General features: G+C 47.4%; 1 protein-coding gene across 1 annotated transcript in view; it reads right to left on the reverse strand.

Moving 5' to 3' along the window:
• HMCN2 (hemicentin 2) overlaps positions 1-6,365 on the reverse strand; it is a 146,068-nt gene extending 139,703 nt beyond the window's left edge. The window contains exons 1-2 of the mRNA XM_028497384.2: positions 6,116-6,365; positions 5,859-6,008 (exon numbers count right to left, since the gene is read on the reverse strand). Coding sequence (XP_028353185.1) covers positions 5,859-6,008; positions 6,116-6,365 — 400 coding nt within the window. The remainder of the gene's footprint in view (positions 1-5,858; positions 6,009-6,115) is intronic.
• Positions 6,366-20,300: the final 13,935 nt, after the last annotated feature.

Raw genomic sequence — 20,300 nt, forward strand, 5'->3', positions numbered from 1 at the left:
TTTTTTTTTTTTTTTTTTTTGGTACGCGGGCCTCTCACCGCCGCGGCCTCTCCCGTTGCGGAGCACAGGCTCCGGACGCGCAGGCCCAGCGGCCACGGCTCACGGGCCCAGCCGCTGCGCGGCACGTGGGATCCTCCCGGACCGGGGCGCGAACCCGGTTCCCCTGCATCGGCAGGCGGACGCGCAACCACTGCGCCACCAGGGAAGCCCTTTCTATTTATTTATTTATTTTTTTCCCCCTACTTCTTAAGTGTGGGCTGCGTGTAAGTGACTTTCTTCCAAAGAGGACAGGACAGAAAAGGAGAAAGAAAAGAGTACGCTTACAGCGAAGACACCTGACAACCTCAGCCAGGTGATCAAGGTCAGCATCAACAGTGATAAGTCGTAATGACAGCACGTACCCTTGACACGATATGATGAGAATGGCATTGTTCCTCTGTGGTCTTCCTCCCATTACCCGGTCTAACCGGAGAAAAACATCAGGCAAATCATGACTGAGGGACAAAACATCTGGGCAACACTCGTCAAAACTGTCAAGGTCATCAAAAACAAAGTTTGAAAAACCATCACAACCACAAGAAGCCTTAAGGGACATGACAACTAAATGGGATCCTGAATGGGCTCCTGGAACAAATGTTAGGGGAATATTGAGGAAGTCTGAATAAAGAATGGACTTTAGGACTTCCCTGGTGGCGCAGTGGTTAAGAATCCACCTGCCAATGCAGGGGACACGGGTTCGAGCCCTGGTCCGGGAAGATCCCACATGCCGTGGAGCAACTAAGCCCGTCTGCCACAACTACTGAGCCTGCGCTCTAGAGCCCGCGAGCCACAACTACTGAAGCCTGCGTGACACAACTACTGAAGCCTGCGCGCCTAGAGCCCGTGCTCCGCAACAAGAGCAGCCACCGCAATGAGAAGCTCACGCACCTCAACGAAGAGTAGACCCAGCTCGCCACAACTAGAGAAAAGCCCGCGCGCAGCAACGAAGACCCAATGCAGCCAAAAAAAAAAAAAAAAAAAAAAAAAGTAATGGACTTTAGTTAATAATAACATATGGGGACTTCCCTGGCGGTCCAGTGGTTAAGACTTCACCTTCCGATGCCGGTGCGGGTTCGATCCCTGGTCGGGATCCCTAAGATCCCCCATGCCTCGAGGCCAAAAAACCAAAACATAAAACAGAAGCAATACTGTAACAAATTCAATAAAGACTTTAAAATTGGTCCATATCAAAAAAAAATCTTAAAAAGAAACACAACATATCAGTACCGGTTTGTTAATTGTGATAAATGTACCATTGTAATATAAGATGTTAATAAAAGGGAAAACTGGGTGCTGGGTATATGGGAACTTCTTTGCAATAATTCTGTAAATTTAAAACTGTTTTAGGGCTTCCCTGGTGGCACCGTGGTTAAGAATCCACCTGCCAATGCAGGGGACACGGGTTCGAGCCCTGGTCTGAGAAGATCCCACATGCCACGGAGCAACTAAGCCCGTGCGCCACAACTACTGAGCCTGCGCTCTAGAGCCCACGAGCCACAACTACTGAAGCCTGTGTGCCTAGAGCCCGTGCTCTGCCACAAGAGAAGCCACTGCAATGAGAAGCCCGCGCACCACAACAAAGAGTAGCCCCAGCTTGCTGCAACTAGAGGAAGCCTGCACACAGCAGCGAAGACCCAAAGCAGCCAAAGATAAATATATTTTTTTAAAAAAACTGTTCTAATTAAAAGTTTATTAAAATTTTAAAGCTGTCAGCCAATGAAAAGATAAAGAAGATACAGCTTATATAAACAATGGAATACTATTCAGCCATGAGAAAGAAGGAAATCCTGCTGTTTGGGACAACTTGGATGGACCTTGAGGGCATTATGCTAAGTGAAATGAGTCAGACAGAGAAAGAGAGAAACAGAGAGTAGAGTGGTGGTTTCCAGGAATCAGGGACTGGGAGAAATGGGGAGATGTTAGTCACAGGGTACAAACTTACAGTTATAAGGTGAATAAGTTCTGGGAATTGAATGTACAGCATAGTAATTATCACTAATAATACTGTATTATGTACTTGAATATTGCCAAGAAAGCAGATCCTAAATGTTCTCACCACAAAAAAAAAAACGGTAATTATGTGACATGATGGAGGCATTAGCTAACTGCTTTGGTGGTAATCATTTTGCAATATCTAAATGTATCAAATCAATACATTGGACATCTTAAACTAACCCAATATTATGTGTCAATTATATTTCAATAAGGCTGGGGGTAAATTTCTTTTTAAGAATAGGAGAAAGGATTTACCCTATTATAAAGCCAAATAATGAATACAATGTGCTCCTGGCACAAGAGCTGTCATACAATGGGACAGAATGGAAAGCCCAAGTAAATTAATAGATATAAAGTAATTTTGGATAAAGGCAGGATCTAAATGAATGAAAAAGAAAGGATTATTTGATAAAATGTAACTGTACCATCAATTACCCTGTTCTGGAAGAATTACATCAAATTATTTTTAATACCAGTGCCAATTTTTTTTAAATTCCAGGTTAAAAAATTAAATATGAAGAGAAAAAATAGAAAACGAATGAAAAAACCTAGAACATGTACCTGATTTTGTGAAAGAAAAAAAAATCTTTCTGAGAATGAAAGTGAAGAAATTACAAAGGGAAACAGGCAATAGATTTTGCTACATAAACATTTAAAACTTCAGAGCATCACGAATCACAAATATTAAAAGACAAACGACTAGGAAAATGCCAACCACATAACAGAAAACAACTAATATCAGCGATATAAAGTCCCCATACTGACTGATAAGAAAACCACTAAAAACCCCGAATGGAAAAATGAGTAAAGGAACTGACAATTTACAAAAGAAGAAATTCACACACAAAAACATCTAGTAAACACTTGAGAACTTACTGAACCTCACTAGCAATTAAAATAAGAAGATATCATTTTCCACCTTTTGAATTAGGAAAAAAAATGTCATCCTAGGGCTTCCCTGGTGGCGCAGTGGTTGAGAGTCCGCCTGCCGATGCAGGGGACGCGGGTCCGTGCCCCGGTCCGGGAAGATCCCACATGCCGCGGAGCGGCTGGGCCCGTGAGCCATGGCCGCTGAGCCTGCGCGTCCGGAGCCTGGGCTCCGCAACGGGAGAGGCCACAACAGTGAGAGGCCCGCGTACCGCGGGAAAAAAAAAAAAAAAAAATGTTATCCTAATCCCTAGGGTTGGGGGCAGCTGCTCTGAAACGTTCCCCTCAGATGCCTCTGACAGAAGTTTAAACTCCCCAAACATTGGAAAACAATTTGAAGAGCTGCCTACCCACTCAGTGTGTTTATAACGACCTAGGAATTCCACTTCCAAAAACTTAATCCAATGAAAAAAAACCAATCAAAGATGCAGACAAAGGTTTACACACCAGAGTGCTTTTTGCAACGTTTTAATAGAGAAAAACCGAAAACAACCTAAATTTCAGCCAAAATAAAACCATTAGCAAAAGTCTAACTTTGCAGTTTGGGAACATACCACTTTTTACCATTTAAAAACTTTAAAAAATATTTCCAAAGCACAGGTTCTGGTTTATCTCCAAGCATGTGCAGTCCAGAACCACTGCAAAGCGTGATCTTTGGGGTTGAAGGTAGGGGGTTCCTTTAAGAAGGCCCTCCCAGGACGCAGCCCTGGGGGGCCTGAACTGTCAGCTAAAACCCCTGACTCTCAGCTCCTCTTCCACCAAAGGGAATTCCATAGGTTGATTCAAAAGACACAGCCTAACCTAAACCACAGATCCAACCCCTGCTCAGAAGCCCTCAGCGGCTGCTCACAGCCCATAGAAGGAAATCTAAATGCTCCGAGTCCTCAGCTCCACAGTCACAGCCGGGGCCAATCTCGCCTCGCCCCGCTTTCCCATTTCACCCCTCCTACGCCCTGGCTCCACACCCACACACACCTGCCCCTACATGTCAGCCACCGCCCAGCGAGTTCCATGCGCTCAGGGAGACCTCCGTCCCACTGCATCCCTGGCACCTAGCACTGCCAAATGGTCCAAAGCTGATAAATTTCCCTTCATCTTCTTCAAGTCCTGCTCCAATGAGGCTTCCTCAGAGAGCCTTTGGTTAGTCCTTTCCCTTGCTAGCCGATAGTCAGGAGCTGTCAGTAGTGACACCTTCCACCCCCTGCCTGGCTTGTCGCCAGCGGACTGCCGGCTCCTTGGTGTGAACCCTGCCCCCTTCACGCTGGACGCCTCACAAGATTGTGCACACAGCAGAGGCTCAATAAACGCTGAGGTCCCCCTCCACTGGACCTGGGGTGTCTGTAGGGAGTATGGTTTGGGGAGCAGGGGCGGGGAGAAGGATGGGATTTTTTGCGTCATAGAAGATGGAGTGAAGGCTGGAGAGTCACGCACGCGCTCGGCGCCCAGAGAGGAGAGGTTGGGGATGGCATGAGGGCTTCATGAAGGTGATGGCCAGAGAGGGGGCAGTGAGGACACTGTGGGTCCCGGGACACTATGTCTGGTTCCAACAGGCTGCTCTCCTGCCCTACAACTGCAACCAAGCATTTTAGAGACAAATATGGGTTATGAATCAGAAATTACATCAGCCTGGCAGGTGGCCTTGCATAAGTCCCATCCGTGTCCTGAGCCTCAGTTTCTCCAACTGTAAGAGAAGCGTTGGATTAAATGATCCCTAAGCTCTCTCAATGCAATATCTTTGGAAGCCCAAGAATGACCCAGAAAGGGAGTGAGAAAGTTAGGGGGGTAGAGAGTGAACTGCGTCAGAGCTGAAACCCCCAGGACACACCTCACACCCCACGTCTTCACAATTCCACCAACCTTGCTGCCCCCTGACCCCCAGATGGGAGCTGTCCTTCTGATGTTCCCAGGAAACTTTTTCTAGACCCCTGACTTCTGTGCTTTGAGCTGCAGAGCCCTACAGAGCCCAGAACTCCTGGAAGCAGAGGAACGCCACACTCAGGCTAAGGGCTGCATGGGATTATGTACACCGACTGTGGCCCATTTTTCAACTATCTGTAATGATGCTGCGATTAATAAAGAAAAATTCTTCTAAAAGGGCTTACTAGCTCATATAGCCTTCGGCCATTGTGTATTTTTTCAGCACAAGAACACTTTGCAGAGCAATTCTGCAAGGAATCTGCCATTTTTATTTTATTTTTTGGCTTTTTATAAAGCTATCCTACTAGATAGAGAGGTGACTAAAATTAATCACAGGATCTGGGTGGTGGGCAGACAGGTGTTTACGTATCTCCCACCCACCCACCCCATTTTGCGGTAAGTGTGAAGTTTTTAATTTAAAATGTTGGAGAAAAAGCAGTCCTGCCACTCAGAAAGTTGGGAGTCTAAGCACGCTCCACAGCTGTTCTCCCTGAAACTCCCCACAGTGGGGTCTCCCAGGGATCTTTTCAAGGGCATGCCCCTAACACCTAGCTGAAAGATAGGGGGCTGCAGGGGAGGAGGTGCTGTCTGCAGGGTAGAAGGGGTTAGGTGGGGGGACCTGGCAGCGAGAATACTGCGGGTAGAGGCGACGTGGCTGCTGTTTTTCTCGCGAGAACAGGTGAGGGGCAAGACGCGAAGTTCTCCAGCCTGGGTGGCTCTTCTGGCCCCCGAAGCCCACGAAGGGAGCGAATTTGAAGAATTAACAAAGGCAAATCCGCAAACCTTGCGGAGGCTCACGCGTGCCAGGCCCTGGACACGAAGGACCCATTTCAACATCTCAGCAAGTCTGGGAGGCAGTTCTCGCCCCGTTTCCTAAAGGGGGAAGGTGCGGCTCCGGAAGGTGAGGTCACTTGCTGAAGTCGCAGAGCCAGGAGGTGGCTGCGCGGCATTTGAACGCAGTGCCCCCGCCTCTCCGTCACTGGCCTGACGACGCAAGCTGGGAGAGGCGGGAGAAGGGGAGCGCAGGTTCCCGGGGAAAGGGCCCGGCGGCTGCAAGGCCTGCCCCAGGTGCCCGGGCTCTGGCAGAGTGAAGGCGTCGAGAAGGCGCCCCCGCCGGGCCGCGGTGCAGCCTGCGGGCGTCCAGTGCGCCCGGGGCGCAATGCGGGCGGGTGAGCGCACCGCGCCAGGGCACCGGGCCAGGGGCGCGGCGGACGCCGGGGGCTCGGGGAGACGCTACCTGGATCACGGAAGGGCACCAGCGCGTAGTTGCCGATGGCCCGGCTGCCATGGCTCAGGCTGCTCTCCAGAATGCGCGAGGCGCCGTGCATCACCTGCATCAGGTCGTCCCACATGGAGCCGGTAACGTCTAAGACGATGGCCAGGGTGGCATCCCCCGTGGTAGGGGGCAGCGCCGTCCCGGGCTCGCCGACCACCGCCGCTGCTGCCGAGACCGCCAGCAGCAGCCGCAGGAGCGGCGCCCGGGGCATCTTTGCCGAGCGCGGCCGAGGGGCTGCGGCTGCCGCGGTGGAGGCTCGCGAGGCCTTGAGAGCGCGACCGCCCTGGTGCACCCAGCGGCCACCCGACGCACGGCTGCGGCGCGACGCCTCGCTCCGTCGGACCGCGGCCGGTGCGCGCGGGACGTGGGTTTGCGGCGGGGTCCCCCTGCTGGGAGACCGAGGCGGACTTAGAACCCACCCCGTTCAGGGTCACGGGCCCCGCCTCCTCCGTTCCCCCAACTGTGACTCAAACTTTCCCGGCCCCGCTGCTCGCCAATCCAGACCCGAGGTTAGGGGAGGACGCGGGGCGGACGGCAGAAGGCAGCTGGGCCCTCGGTCAAGGCCGCAAGGGATGGGGACGCACGGGAGGCACTGGACACCTGCGCCTCCGGCCGACCGCGCGCCTCGTTGCGGGGGCGGGAGAGGGAGGGGGAACGGCGCCGCCCCTGCCCTGGAGGGCTGCCCACGGGCCCTGGCTTTTGTGGCTCCCTCCACCCAGCCCCCTAAAAACTGACCCCCCAACACACACGCACACGCACACACGCGCGCACGCGCACACAGTAACTCCCTTTCTTTCCTCAGGAATCTGTGCTTCCCAGTTATTGTCTATTACTGTTATTATAATCAAGCAACAAAAGTTGAGCAGCTACTATGTGCTCAGCGTTTTCACATAGTTATTATTTCCTCGAGTGCTCGCAGCAACCCTAGAGGGAGGCACTAACACTAAACCCATTTTACAGATGAGCAGACTGCAGCTCAGTCGTCAGCCCAAAGTCACTCAGCTCTCAAGTAGTAGAGAGTCGATTAGAAGCCAGCTCTAGAAAGATTCCAAAGCCCCTGGGCTCTGCTGCCTCTTCTAAGTGTTATCAGACATCGTCTAAGGTCATCCGATGACTCCAGAGGATGCCCCCCTGCCCACCTGCCTCGCTAGATCCCCTGGATCCCATGTGAGATGCTAGTGGTGCTGCCTGGGTGCCTATAGCCATCCCCTCCCAGACAGCGCTCCCTCCCACCACCTGGAGAGGGTCGGGCACCCCACCACTGCTCAGCTCAGCCTGTGCTCTCATGGCTTACTTCTACGTCTCTCTCCCTACTGGCCTAGGAGCCCCTTGAGGGCAGGGCTGCATCTTGTTTCCCCCAGTCAGCCTCCAGTTCCCCAGCCCAGTCCCTGGCACGTGGTGGGGACTCACTCAATATTGACTGAATAAATAAAGAAGAGACAGCTTTTGTGGGCCTGCCTGGTTTTGAGAAACATGGGAGGGAGCCCAGCTTGGTCCTCTCACTTTTCAGTCCCTCTCCTGAGAAGCTCATGCTCCCAGGACAGGGACAGGCAGCCCCATGGACATGGGGCTGAAAGTTCTGGGTCTGTATGGGGGGCGGGGGCGGTGGATTTCTCCAGCCCCTCCCTTCAGGAGCCCTCAACCAGGAGGAAGCCCCCCCCACCTCCTGCCCATAACTTCTCCTTCCCGCTCCATCTCAGCTCAGACCCCGCCTCTGAGGTTACTTCGGCACCTTGCCCTGTGACCCCACAGCCCCTTGTCTGACCCCTTGTCCTAGTGCTGACCACACTATATCACCAATGTCTTCTCTGCCCTTCCCACCCTGACTCTGAGCTCTGGGGCAGCAGAGACCCAGTACCTGCACATGGTAGGTGCCCGATGTAGATTTGCCACCTAAGTGGGTCAGCGGGTATCAGAGAGGCCCGATGTCTGGGCGCTGGCCATGGGGAAGAAGTGACACACATCCTCAGGGACCCAGTTCTAGACCAGGGCAAGGACCTTTAATAAGAGGGAAATGGTCTCCGGGGAGCTGCCTGTCTCATGGGATATGGTAGGAACCAAGTGCCTAGACCCAGGTGACAGTGGAACTCACGGTCCAGCTCATGGGAGGTTAAGTCACCTGCACTTCTGAACACTGGCTCTTTAAATCTTCCTGTGCTAAGGCTGTGGCTGGCCCCAGAATCTGGGCAGGGCTGGACCAGCTGTTGGAGAGAGAAAAGAGGCCCCAGCTGTGGGGAGGCAAAGGCAAACAGGAGCCAGGAACCAGGCAGGGCTCACAGACGGTGACATTTCAGGCACCGTGCAGGGGACCTTTGAGGTCAAATGAGTCCTTCGGTCATTCACTCTGCGTACATACCTTGGCTGAGCCTGAGCTGGCTGTCCAGCACTCTGCTAGGCCCTGCTGGGGGAGGGGGGACATACAGATGTGTAAGACATGCTTCCTCTCCAGGGGAGAAAAGACATGTAAACAAATAATTCTAAGTCAATGAGCTAAGTGCTAATAGAGGAATTACCAAGAGCTCTGGGAGCTCAGAGGAAGGAGTGGCTGAGCCCAGGAGTCAGAAGAGGCCACAGAGTGAGCCTGAGAAGCCTTCAAGAACAAGAGGGGAAGGGCATTCGACGAGTAGGAACAGCATGTGCAAAGGCAGGAGGACACGAGAGACCCACCGCTAGCCCATACAACTGGAGGGTGATGGCGGAGGAGAGGACAAAGGCCAGATCTTGAGGGGCCTTACGTTTCTTACAAAGGGCGTGGGGTTTCTGCCGAGGCCCTGGGGAGCTACTGAAGACTGTCCCTCAGGAAGCAACCTGTTCCAATTTGCGTTTCAGAAAGGTCGAAGTTCAGAGGGTCGAACTTGTAGATGCCAAGAACCCCTAAACCTTCTTCCCGAGGATCTGAGAGCAGAGCTGGTCCCAAGGAAAGCAAGATGCTTCTCCTCAGGCTGATCATAAGAACAAGTTGGACCGTGGATTTGAGTCCCCAAATAGCCTTGTGACCTTGAGCGAGGTCCTCGCCCTCTCTGTCTTCGTTCCTCATTTGTAGAATCTGGGAGATGGAAGGGGGCTGACAAGATGGCCTCCGGTGGTTCTTGCAACTCCCCCACTCTAGAACCATCTCCGGGGTACCTTGGAGACACAAGAAGGATGCAAGGGAACGTCTGAGCTCTTAGTAGCAAAGCCTCCCCTAATTGCTGTGGAAGGGAGCCTTGGGCAAGCACCTGTCATCCAGGATGGCCTAGCTGAGCCTTTCCCAGCGTTCAGTGCTCCCAAGAACATAAACATGGTCACCCAAGTGACAAGGCCAACAGTGCCCAGCCTGAGCACAGGAGGCCCAGGAGGCCAGAGAAAACACAACCGAACCTCATCAACCAACTTCCATCCCACCGCCTCGACTTTACAGACCTCCTGGGAGCCCACATTTTTGAACTCGAGATAATCCACATTTTCCCCCTGTTTTCCAGAAGGAGTAGTCTCAGTGGAGTTGTTTCCTAGCATACCACATGTTTGCTGTGGAGAGCCCCGTGGGTCTGGCCCGTCAGCCTAAAGGAGTCATGCATTGTTTTGGCTTCCCCCCACCCGTCACCTGCTCTCAGCCTTGGCTTGGAAATCCAGGCCTGTCGACTGTGTCTACACTGGGATCCAAGACCAGCTGAGCGTCTGGATCAGAACCCAGGGCTCTAGATACTCGGCTGGTCCAAGAAAAGCGGCCCCTCCCTACCAATGGGCCTTTCGCTTCCTCACATCCCACTCCCTAAAGGCCTCCTAGTCTCGGTCATATCAGAGCCCCTGTGATTCTAACACCCACCTCTCACCTCACCCCACCCCAGCCCTCTCCCTGAAGGAAACTGCTTTATTCCTCTGAAAGAGTAAAAAGACTAATGATGGATAGCAGTCGCCAGATCCTTACTGAGTGCCAGACGCTCTGCCAGACACCCCCTTAGATCTCCGCTGAGGTCAGTATTTACCCTTCATGTGACAGGTGGGGAAACTGAGGCTCAGAGAGGTGAAGTCCTGGGTCCAGGCTGGACTTGGCATCCACGCCTGCCTTTCTACAGGACCCGTGATCAGCTCCTCCACTTCACGCTGCCTCAGAAACACGGGGGGATGATTTGTACGGGATTCCCAGCAAGCAGAACTTCTAGAGCTAACGTGGACCTGGGTGGGCAGCTCCTTGGGCTGGACTAGGACTCAAGTTTCAGGCCCTCGGCACCTTTGAAATGCCGTAAAGTCATATCCTACCATGTCTCACCGAAGTGCCTGGGGAAAATGAAAGGAGAGAGAGAAGCAATGGTGTAGATAAGTCTGCCCATCCTTCTGTGGTCACACGCCCAGGGCCTGAGAAGTAGAAACAGCCTCAAAGCCTTGTTTCTCTCTTCTAGAAGGAATTGAAGAATTAAGTGAGGGCCCCGGGGGACAGGACTAGCGAGAAGGAGCCCGCCTTGTTGGCCTCGTTGGCAGGGGTCGTTGCTCACTGTGCTGTATGCTAAGCCTTGTTGTCACTTATGGCCATGATGTCACCTTTGTCATTGTCATCAGTGTCTGGGAAGAATATCCAGAATGAGCTGAGGTTTACTGTATGTCCCTTTTATTCTTTTGTTCTCTCTCTCTCTCTCTCTCTCTCTCTCTCTCCTATAATTAAAAATTCCACTGCACCGCTTTGTGCATTTTGGCAGACACTGTTGGCTTCTTACCCTAAAGTTTTCCCCACTTCTTCCTGGAAAGCCTGGCTTTCCCCCCTGACTTTCGGGTTCAGGTGTCTACTCTTCTTCCACATGATTTGAAGAAGAAGTGACCCATTCCTCTCTCCAAGGGAAATTCTGATGGGCTAGGTCACCCATGTGGCCAGTGGTTGAGCTGGGAATGGGCATTTGAGGCTGTCCTGGCCAATGGGACATGAAGGAACCCTGCTAGTGTGTCTCCAGAAGAGACACAAAAGAACAAAGTCAGAGGTCTTACACTACCTGATTTGAAGGCTTATTCTAAAGCAACAGTAGTTAAGACAGAGTAATATAGGCAAAAAGAAAGATGAATCAGCCAATAGAACAGAAAAGAGTCCTGAAATAGATCTGCACATCCCTGGGCAATTGATTTTTGACAGAGGTGCCAATGGGAAAGGGAAGTCTTCTTGAGCTAATGGTGTTGGATATTTGTATGGAAAAAGAATGAACCTGGATCCCAACTGCACCATACACTAAAATTAAGTTGAGATGACTCATAGGCCAAAGTGTAAAAGCTAAGCTATAAAGCTTCTAGAAAAAGAGGCACGAGGAAGAAAGAGCCCCTCTTCTCCCACTCAGTGATGTCGCGTCTGCATAGGACCCCTGGAACTTTGCAGCCTGAAACCATGAGGAAAGCCAGCCTGGGGAGAAGAAAAGAGCAAACAGAAGAGAACTTTGGAGCTGCCCTATGTGTGCCTTTCTCGTCACGTGTGATGATGCACTTTCCTTCAGAGTTAAGCCAATTGCATTGCATTCTCTGTTACTTGCAGCCAAAAGCATTCTCACTGTGACATGCCTGTCTTTCTGTTCCCCCTCGTATGGTGCACAGCTTTGCCCAACTACTACTACTCAGCAGCACACCAAAAAACCCATGTACAGTGATCTTCATGAGTAGTTAAAGCAATCAACAAACAACTTTTCTATACCTAGACTTCTTATGTTTTGCCTTTGGAATCCAACCCCTGGAGGAGATGCTGAGGTGCCCTGAGGAAAGAGCTGTGATTGTCCACTGCAGAAAGTGACCCACGAGAAAGTGTCCCCCAAAGGACAAAGACCACATTTGACTCAGTCTCCTTCATGTCCCCAAGCCCTAGCACACACGGGCATATAGTAGGAGCTCAGTAAGTAAGTGTTGTGTGAATGGATGGATAGAACAAGAAGAGTCCAAGCCCTTTTCATTCATTGTTTGATAAACTCATGAGCTTAATCAGTACATTTAAAACACCATAAGCTGTATCCAAGTTTCTTTAGTAATTCCCCTTAATTTATACTCTCCCATTATTTGAATAATTTCCCCCAGAGGGTTGTAGAACAAGGTCAGAATTGCACAGTCTTTGTATTGGGGACGGGGTCATTAAAGCCAGCGAGTCTATAAAGCCCTACCTGCCCCCAAATCGGGGACACCCCCCCCCACTCCTGTCACAGCCATAGTTCCCCTCCTACCAGGACTAAATGCCCACTGTCAGGACCACTTCCTCTGTGTTAAGTGGCACAGATGAAGGGATTCACTCCAGAAGCCCCTGTGATACAGCACTTGGCTCAGACAAGACATCCCTAACCCTCTCCCAGTACATTAGCTTGGACTGTTCAGCAGACTGGCTCTTGTCAACCAGAAGATTCTGAAAGCCTGTCTCCAAGGTAATGGAAGGGAAGCGTGACAGCCAAGAAAAATCACTGCAAAGCATTTAAAGGCGCCAGGTCGAGAAGAGCAGGACAGGGGGAATGTGAAATGGGGCCGCCACGGTGAAAACAGTTTGGCAGGTCCTCAAAAACTTAAATACAGAATTACCATATGGTCCAGCAATTCCACTCCTAGGTGTATACCCCAAAGAATAGAAAACAGGTGTTCAAACAAAAACTCGTACACCAACACAGCGGCATTATTCGCACTAACCAAAAGGTGGAAACAACCCAAATGTCCATCACAGATAAATGGATAAACAAAATATATCATATTATTCAATAATAAGAAGGAATGGAGTACTGACGCATGCTACAATATGAATGAACCTCAAAAACATTATGAAAGAAGCTAGACACAAAAGGCCACGTATGTATGATTCCACGTATATGGAATCACATGCATCAAATCTGGAAATATCCAGAACGTAAAATAGGCAAACCCATGGAGACAGAAAGCAGATCTCTGGTTGCCCAGGGCTGGTGGGAGGGGTCGGGGGGGAGCCACTGCTTAGTGGGTATGGGGTTTCCTTTTGGGGTGATGAAAATGTTCTGCAACTGGACAGTAGTGGTGTTGCACAACATTGTAAATGTACAAATTATCACCGAACTGTATGTTTTTAGGTAATTTAAATGGCGACTTTTACGGTATGTGTATTTCACCACAATAAAAAGATTTTTTTTTAAGGCAGGGCCTGGCTGCCTGAGGAGGGTGGATGGAAAAGCAGAGTAAGGCGTTCCCAGTGACCAGGGGATCTGGGGCGGGCAGCCAGGGCCTCCCTCCGCCTCTGCGTGAAGCTGAGCTCAGCGCTGCAGTGAGGATAATGAATTCTCCCACCACCCTGGACCCCTGCCCCCGTGTCTCCTTTCACTTCCTGCCAATTCAGTTTGCCCTCAGGAAACCTCCAGCAAAGGATCCAACGTGTCACGGAAATGATGTCCATCAAGGAAACTGACCCATCTTAACAACTGAGCTGTGACAGCTGACCTCTGATTAAAGCAGAGAATTGCAAAAGAAATCAGATTAAAGATGTTTAAATTAATGATGCCTGGAGCTCCTTCCCAAGAAAGCCCATTTGGAAAATCTGAAAGAGAGAAATGATGCTTGCCAGCCCAGACATCAAGTCGTGACCTTCTTCGCATGAAGAGGAGCCGCTTGCAAGTGCCAAGATTTAATGGGGTGGACTCCACTACAAAAGGAGATCTGGTTACCTCTCATTTGACATTTAGTAGAAACAGGTCTACATTGAAGGAACAAAATCCCCAGGAACAAAGTGGTTAGTGGCCGCGCACAAATGTACAATACATACCCTGTGGTGTACATTTGTTTTGAGTTTTGGCCACCCACAATACTAAAATACAGCTACTTGATTTCCTATCCTCCCATGCAGCTGAAGCATGGGTGTCATGGGCTGCACCCATCATATACACTCATGCTGACCTTTGGGTCCAGAGCCAGACAAAGAAGCTGCTGGCCCCTTGGTGGCAGTGGAAACAAGATCACATTCCCGGCTTGGCGGGGCAGTGGTGCTAGCCACAGCCTATAGTTATCAGACTGGGGCTATCATGGCTTTGGGGGCTTGTTTCCACCTGGTTAGCACCAAGCATGATTCCCTAGCTCACGTGTGAGCACCCAGTTGCACTGCTTAAATCAGCAAAAGTTAGCTTCTGTTGCCTACAATTAAGAATACTGCTCCACTCCTTCAGGTAATGGATACCAACAGACTTCCCCCAACCAAAGAGGGTCACGTGACCCTAATCATACTGTCCCATCTCCCAGCTACAGTGATTGGTCTAGAGATGGGCATGTGACCCAAGTAGAGCCAATCAAAATACTTCCCTCGGATTGGACTAGAGATGGGCACATGACCCAAGTGGAGCCAATCAACATCCTTCCCTGGGATATTTCTACTGGGGAAGAATCTTTCTTGTTTCCAGGCTAACAAAACTCAGAGGCTGTGAGTGGCGGAGACGCCAGCAGCCATGTTCCACACCCCCAGGGGGGAGACCATCTGCATTAGGAGAGAATGAAGCCAGCAGAGACAAAAAGCAGAGGGAGGAAGAGAGAGAAGTCCCTGCTCCCCACCCCCTACTTTCTGTGGTGTGATCATATGAATTGATAAGTTCCCTTGTTTTGTTTAGGCTTTTTTGGGTTGGGTTTCTGCCATTTATAACAAAAGTCTGAAATATTGAAGGTGGAGAAGTGTTGCTTTATTTAGGACATGGCCTCATGGGCCTGTCTTTCTCTTGAGATGGCAGCTGACTTACAGTTAAAAGGAACAAAATCCCTGAGCGCTGAAACATCATTGGCAGAATAGGCCAATATTAGTCAGTCAGCAAATACTTTTTGAGCATCTTCCTAAAGTCAGGTCCTGGCCTAGGCACTTTCACTGCATGTGAAATGATCTGGCATCCAGCAAGCACTCAATAATTGCTGGGTACAACAAGCTATTATTATCATTGGTTCTAATTATCTCCTTCCCATTTAAAACTCAGAGAGTTGGGGGCAAGTGACAGGAGGGAGTGGGTTCAAGATCTGGGATGGGTTGTTTCCCCTTTCTTTCCCCCAAACCTTTCTAATTAAAGCCCCACCACCACTACCACCACCACCAAGTGGTTCCTCCTAGTTCTGTGAACTTGACAAAGGGAAAAATATTTTTTTTGAAGTAACCATACAACTGTGCTCTGAGGGAGTTGATGACCTGCTCTTGGAGGAAGTGATCCACTTTAAATACACTTCTTTCAAAATTAAGGAGTTCACTGAATTCCAACGTGTAAACTTCTAGCCAATTCTCCCCTGCTGGCGTAGGGAGCATAGTTCTGTGCCTGGAAAGAAAGAAACCCTACTCCCCCAAGCTCCTTTAGGGTGTCCCACAAATTAATGCGTTGAATGACAGCTTGGCCTCTCTCTGACCTTCAGGCCCAACTCGCAAGACAGCATACCCCGAAGAAACACAAGTGCGACTCAAAGGCACCAAAGAGTCAAGTCAGTCTTTACTGAAGACTCTTGGAGTACTGGCAGAGGGGGAATTACACCTCATGATATTTTGCTCAGCTCCCTAAAAGTCCCCCTTCAACATGTCTCCCCTGAAGCCCTCTCATCCTCACAGCTGCGCCTCTAAATTTCTCCTCTTCACTCCCTTCCAAATCAAGTATTTTCTCCTTCATAGCAATGAGCTCTTTTTTAAATGCAACTTAATTTAGCCCCTTTCGACTTATCCCAACTTCTGTAACCATTACTCCTTATCAGCCCACAAAGTCTCAGAGAAAACAACAAAACTTTTATCAGGGAGGGGGAAAGGCAGTGAATACCCAGACTCCATCAAACTTCCCTCCTCAAAAATGTCATAAGAAATGAAAAGATAGTTCTAGGCATATGTGTGTTTGGATGTACCTAGGTGACGTCTGAAACTCAGCTGTTAACTATGAATTCCCCCTTAGGAAGCAGGGGGACTGTGGAGATTCAAACCCACGTGTGTCTGCCTCCCAAGATGGTGCAATGAACAACGCAATGCAGCCGTGAGGACTCAGCCATCTTGTCCTTTGAATGTGCCATTTTGACCCCTACTTGAGCAACTGCTACATGTGGTGACTCAGCTTCTCTTAGTAATTGATAGAACCAGCAATGATACAGAGTAACTGAGCACCACCATCAACCACCTGTATCTAACTGACATTTCAAACTCTTTTTTTTGTTCGTTTCATTTTTTTAATTGAAGTATATTTGATTTACAATGCTGTGCCAGTCTCTGCGGTACAGCAAGGTGACTCAGTTATATATACATTCTTTTTTTATATTCTTTTCCATTACAGTTTATCACAGGATATTGAATATAGTTCCCTGTGCTATACATTAGGACCTTGTTGTTTATCCATTCTAAATGCAAGAGTTTGCATCCACCAACCCCAAACTCCCAGTCCATCCCTTTCCCTCCCTCTCCCCCTTGGCAACCACAAGTCTGTTCTCTATGTCTGAGTCTGTTTCTGTTTTGTAGTTAGGTTCAATTGTGCCATATTATAGAACACTCCACCCAACAATTTCAGAATTCACATTCTTTTGGATTGCAACTAGGATACCAAGATAGACCAGATCCTGGGTCATAACAAACCTTAACAGATTTAAAAGAATTAAAATATACAAAGTATGTTCTCTGACCATAGTGGAATTAAACTAGAAATCAGTAAGAAAACTGAAAAGACAATGTATCAAAATATTTGGGATGCAGGTAAAGCAGTGTTTAGGGGAAAGTTTATAGCATTAAATGTTCACATTAGAAAAGAAAGGTCTCAAATCAATAATTGAGGCTTCCATTTTAAGAAACTAGAAAAAGAGGCTTAAAATAAATCCAAAGCATAAGGAAGGAAATAGATAAGAGCTGAAATCAATGAAGTTGAAATCAGGAAAATGACAGAGAAAATCAGTGAAACCAAAAGCTTTTTCTTTGAAAAGATCAATAAAATTGATAAACTGCCAGCAAACTGACAAAGGAAAACAAAAAAATTATCAGTATCAGGAATGAAAGAAAAGAGATCACTACAGGCACACAGACATTAAAAGAATAACAAGGAATAGTCAGAACAATTCTGTGCACGTAAACTCAAAAATTTAGATGAAATGGAGAAATTCTTCAAAAACAACAAAGTACCAAAACTCACCCAAGGTGAAATAGATAACCTGACTCATCCTATAACTAATAAAGAAATTGAATTTATAGTTTAAAAGCCTTCCAAAAAGGAAGATTTCTTGCCCGAATAATTTACTGGTGAATTGTACCAAATATTTAAAGAGGTGAGAAAATCCTACCCAATAAAAGAGAAGGGAACACTTTGTAACACATTTTATGACACAACCTGATATCAAAACCAGATAAAGACAAACAAAGAAAACTACAGACCAATATTTCTCAAGATCAAAGATGCAAAACTCATCAACAAAACATCAGCAAACCAAATTCAGAAATAGATAAAAAGAATAATACACCAAGACCAAGTTGGGTTTATCCCAGGAATTTAAGACTAGTTCACTGTTCAAAAGCAATCAGTGTAACCCACCATATGGTCAGCCTAAAGAAGAAAAACCTCATTGTAGTTTTGATTTGCATTTCTCTAATGATTAGTGATGTTGAGCATTCTTTCACGTGTTTGTTGGCAATCTGTATGTCTTCTTTGGAGAAATGTCTATTTAGGTCTTCTGCCCATTTTTGGATTGGGTTGTTTGTTTTTTTGATATTGAGCTGCTTGTAAATTTTGGAGGTAATCCTTCGTCAGTTGCTTCATTTGCAAATATTTTCTCCCATTCTGGGGGTTGTCTTACTACCAAATGTAAAATAGATAGCTAGTAGGAAGCAGCCTCATAACACAGGGAGATCAGCTCTGTGCTTTGTTTTTGGTTTGTTTTTTTGTGTTTTTTAAAATTTATTTATTTATTTATTTTTGGCTGTGTTGGGTCTTTGTTGCTGTGCAGGGGCTTTCTCTAGTTGCGGTGAGCAGGGGCTAATTCTTGTTGCGGAGCACGGGCTCTAGGCGTGCAGGTTTCAGTAGTTGTGGCATGTGGGCTCAGTAGTTGTGGTGCACGGGCTTAGTTGCTCCACAGCATGCGGGATCTTCCCGAGCCAGGGCTCGAACCCGTGTCCCTTGCATTGGCAGGTGGATTCTTAACCACTGCACCACCAGGGAAGCCCCTCAGCTCCGTGCTTTGTGACCACCTAGAGGGGTGGGATAGGGAGGGTGGAGGGAGACGCAAGAGGGAGGAGTTATGGGGATATATGTATATGTATAAGCTGATTCACTTTGTTGTAAAGCAGAAACTAACACACACCATTGTAAAGCAATTATACTCCAATAAAGATGTTTAAAAAAAGAAGATAAACCACATGATCATATCAATCAATTCAGAGAAAGAATTTGACAAAATGCAATAACCTTTCTTGAAAAAATTCTCAGCCATAGGAATAGAAGTGAACTGACTCACCCTGATAAATGGCAACTACAAAACAAGAACAAAAACAAAAACGTACAGCTAACATCAGACTTACTGCTGAGAGACTGAACACCCTCCCCCTAAGATTGGGAGCAAGGAAACAATGTCCACTCTCACCACTCCTTTTCAACATCATATTGGAAGTCCTAGTCAGTATAACAAGGCAAGAAAAAAGTGGGTGGGGGTGGGGAGAGACCTGGCTATAGACTGGAAAGAAAGAAAACTGTCCTTCTTTTCAGATGACATGATTGTCAGAATAGAAAATTCCAAAGAATTTACCCCCTGCCAAAAAATCCCAGAACTAATAAGTGAGTTTACCCAGGTGGCAGTGTCAAGATCAACACACAAAAATTATCTTATTTTTATATCAGTAGTAGTGAACAATTAGCAATCAAAAAAAATTTATTTAATACTGCTTTACAATGGCTCCCCAAAATGAGATAATTAGGTAAAAATCTAACAAAACATCTAGAGGATCCATACGCTGAAAACTACAAAGAGTTGATGAAAGGATGCAAAGAAAACCTAAAGGAATGAAAAGACATACTGTGTTTATGGATTGGAGACTCAATACAGTAAAGATGTCAATTCTCCACAAACTGATCTGTAGACTTAATGCAATTCCGATACAAATCCTAGCAGTCTCTAAGGTATAAAGAAACCAGTTCTAAAATTTATACTGAAAGACAAAGAAACTAGAATAACCAAAACTATTTTGGAAAAGAGGGCTAACGTGGACAGACTCACAATACTCAGTTTTAAGACTTACTATACAGCAGAAGTTATCAATCAAGTCAGTGTGGTACTGGTGAAGGAATAGCTACATCTATCAATGGAACAGCATAGGAAGTCCAGATATAGACACACATAATTATGGCCAGTTGATTTTTGACAAAGGTGCAAAGGCAATTCAATGGAGAAAGGATAATCATTTCAATGAACAGTCTTGGAACCACTGGATATCCATATGCAAAAACTCAACAATGACCAAAAAAAAAACCTTGCCCTAAACTTCACATCTTATACAAAGATTGACTCAAATGGGTCATAGATCTAAATATGAAAAAACATGAAACTATAAAACTTAAAAAAAAAAACACATAGAGGATAAGATATTCATGATCCGGGGCTAGGCAATGAGTTCTTAAACATACCACCAAAAGTACAATCCATAAAAAAAAAAAACTGACGAACTCCATCAAAATCAAAAATGTTCATTATGTGAAAGACTGTTAAGAGAATGAAAAGACAAGCTACAGACTGTGAGAAAATATTGGCAAATCACACGCCCAATAAAGGACTTGTATCCAGAATGTATAAAGAACTCTGAAAACCCAACCATAAGAAAACAAACAACCCCAAGAAGACATATAGAAGGCAAATGTTCAATATTATTAGCCATCAGGGATATGCACATTAAAGCCATTGTGACATGCACTACATACCTAGCAGAAAAACAAGATTAAAAAAAAAAAAAAAAAAAGACCAAGGAAACCAAATGCTAGTGAGGAGGTAGAGGAACCAGAACTCTCACTCATTGCAGGTGGAAAAGCAAAATGGTTCCTCCACTCCGGAAAACAGTCTGTCAGTTTTAAAGTTAAACATCCACTTGCTGTGGGACCCAACTGTCCCACTCCTAGGTATTTACGCTAGAGAAATGAAAATTTATGTTCATACAAAAACTTATACGTGAATGCTTATAGCAGCTCCCTTCATAATCGCCAAAGCTGGGAAATGGCCCAAATATCCTTCAATGGGTGAATGGATA

This window comes from Physeter macrocephalus, chromosome 13 (genome assembly GCF_002837175.3).
Source record: "Physeter macrocephalus isolate SW-GA chromosome 13, ASM283717v5, whole genome shotgun sequence".
Lineage (NCBI taxonomy): Eukaryota > Metazoa > Chordata > Mammalia > Artiodactyla > Physeteridae > Physeter > Physeter macrocephalus.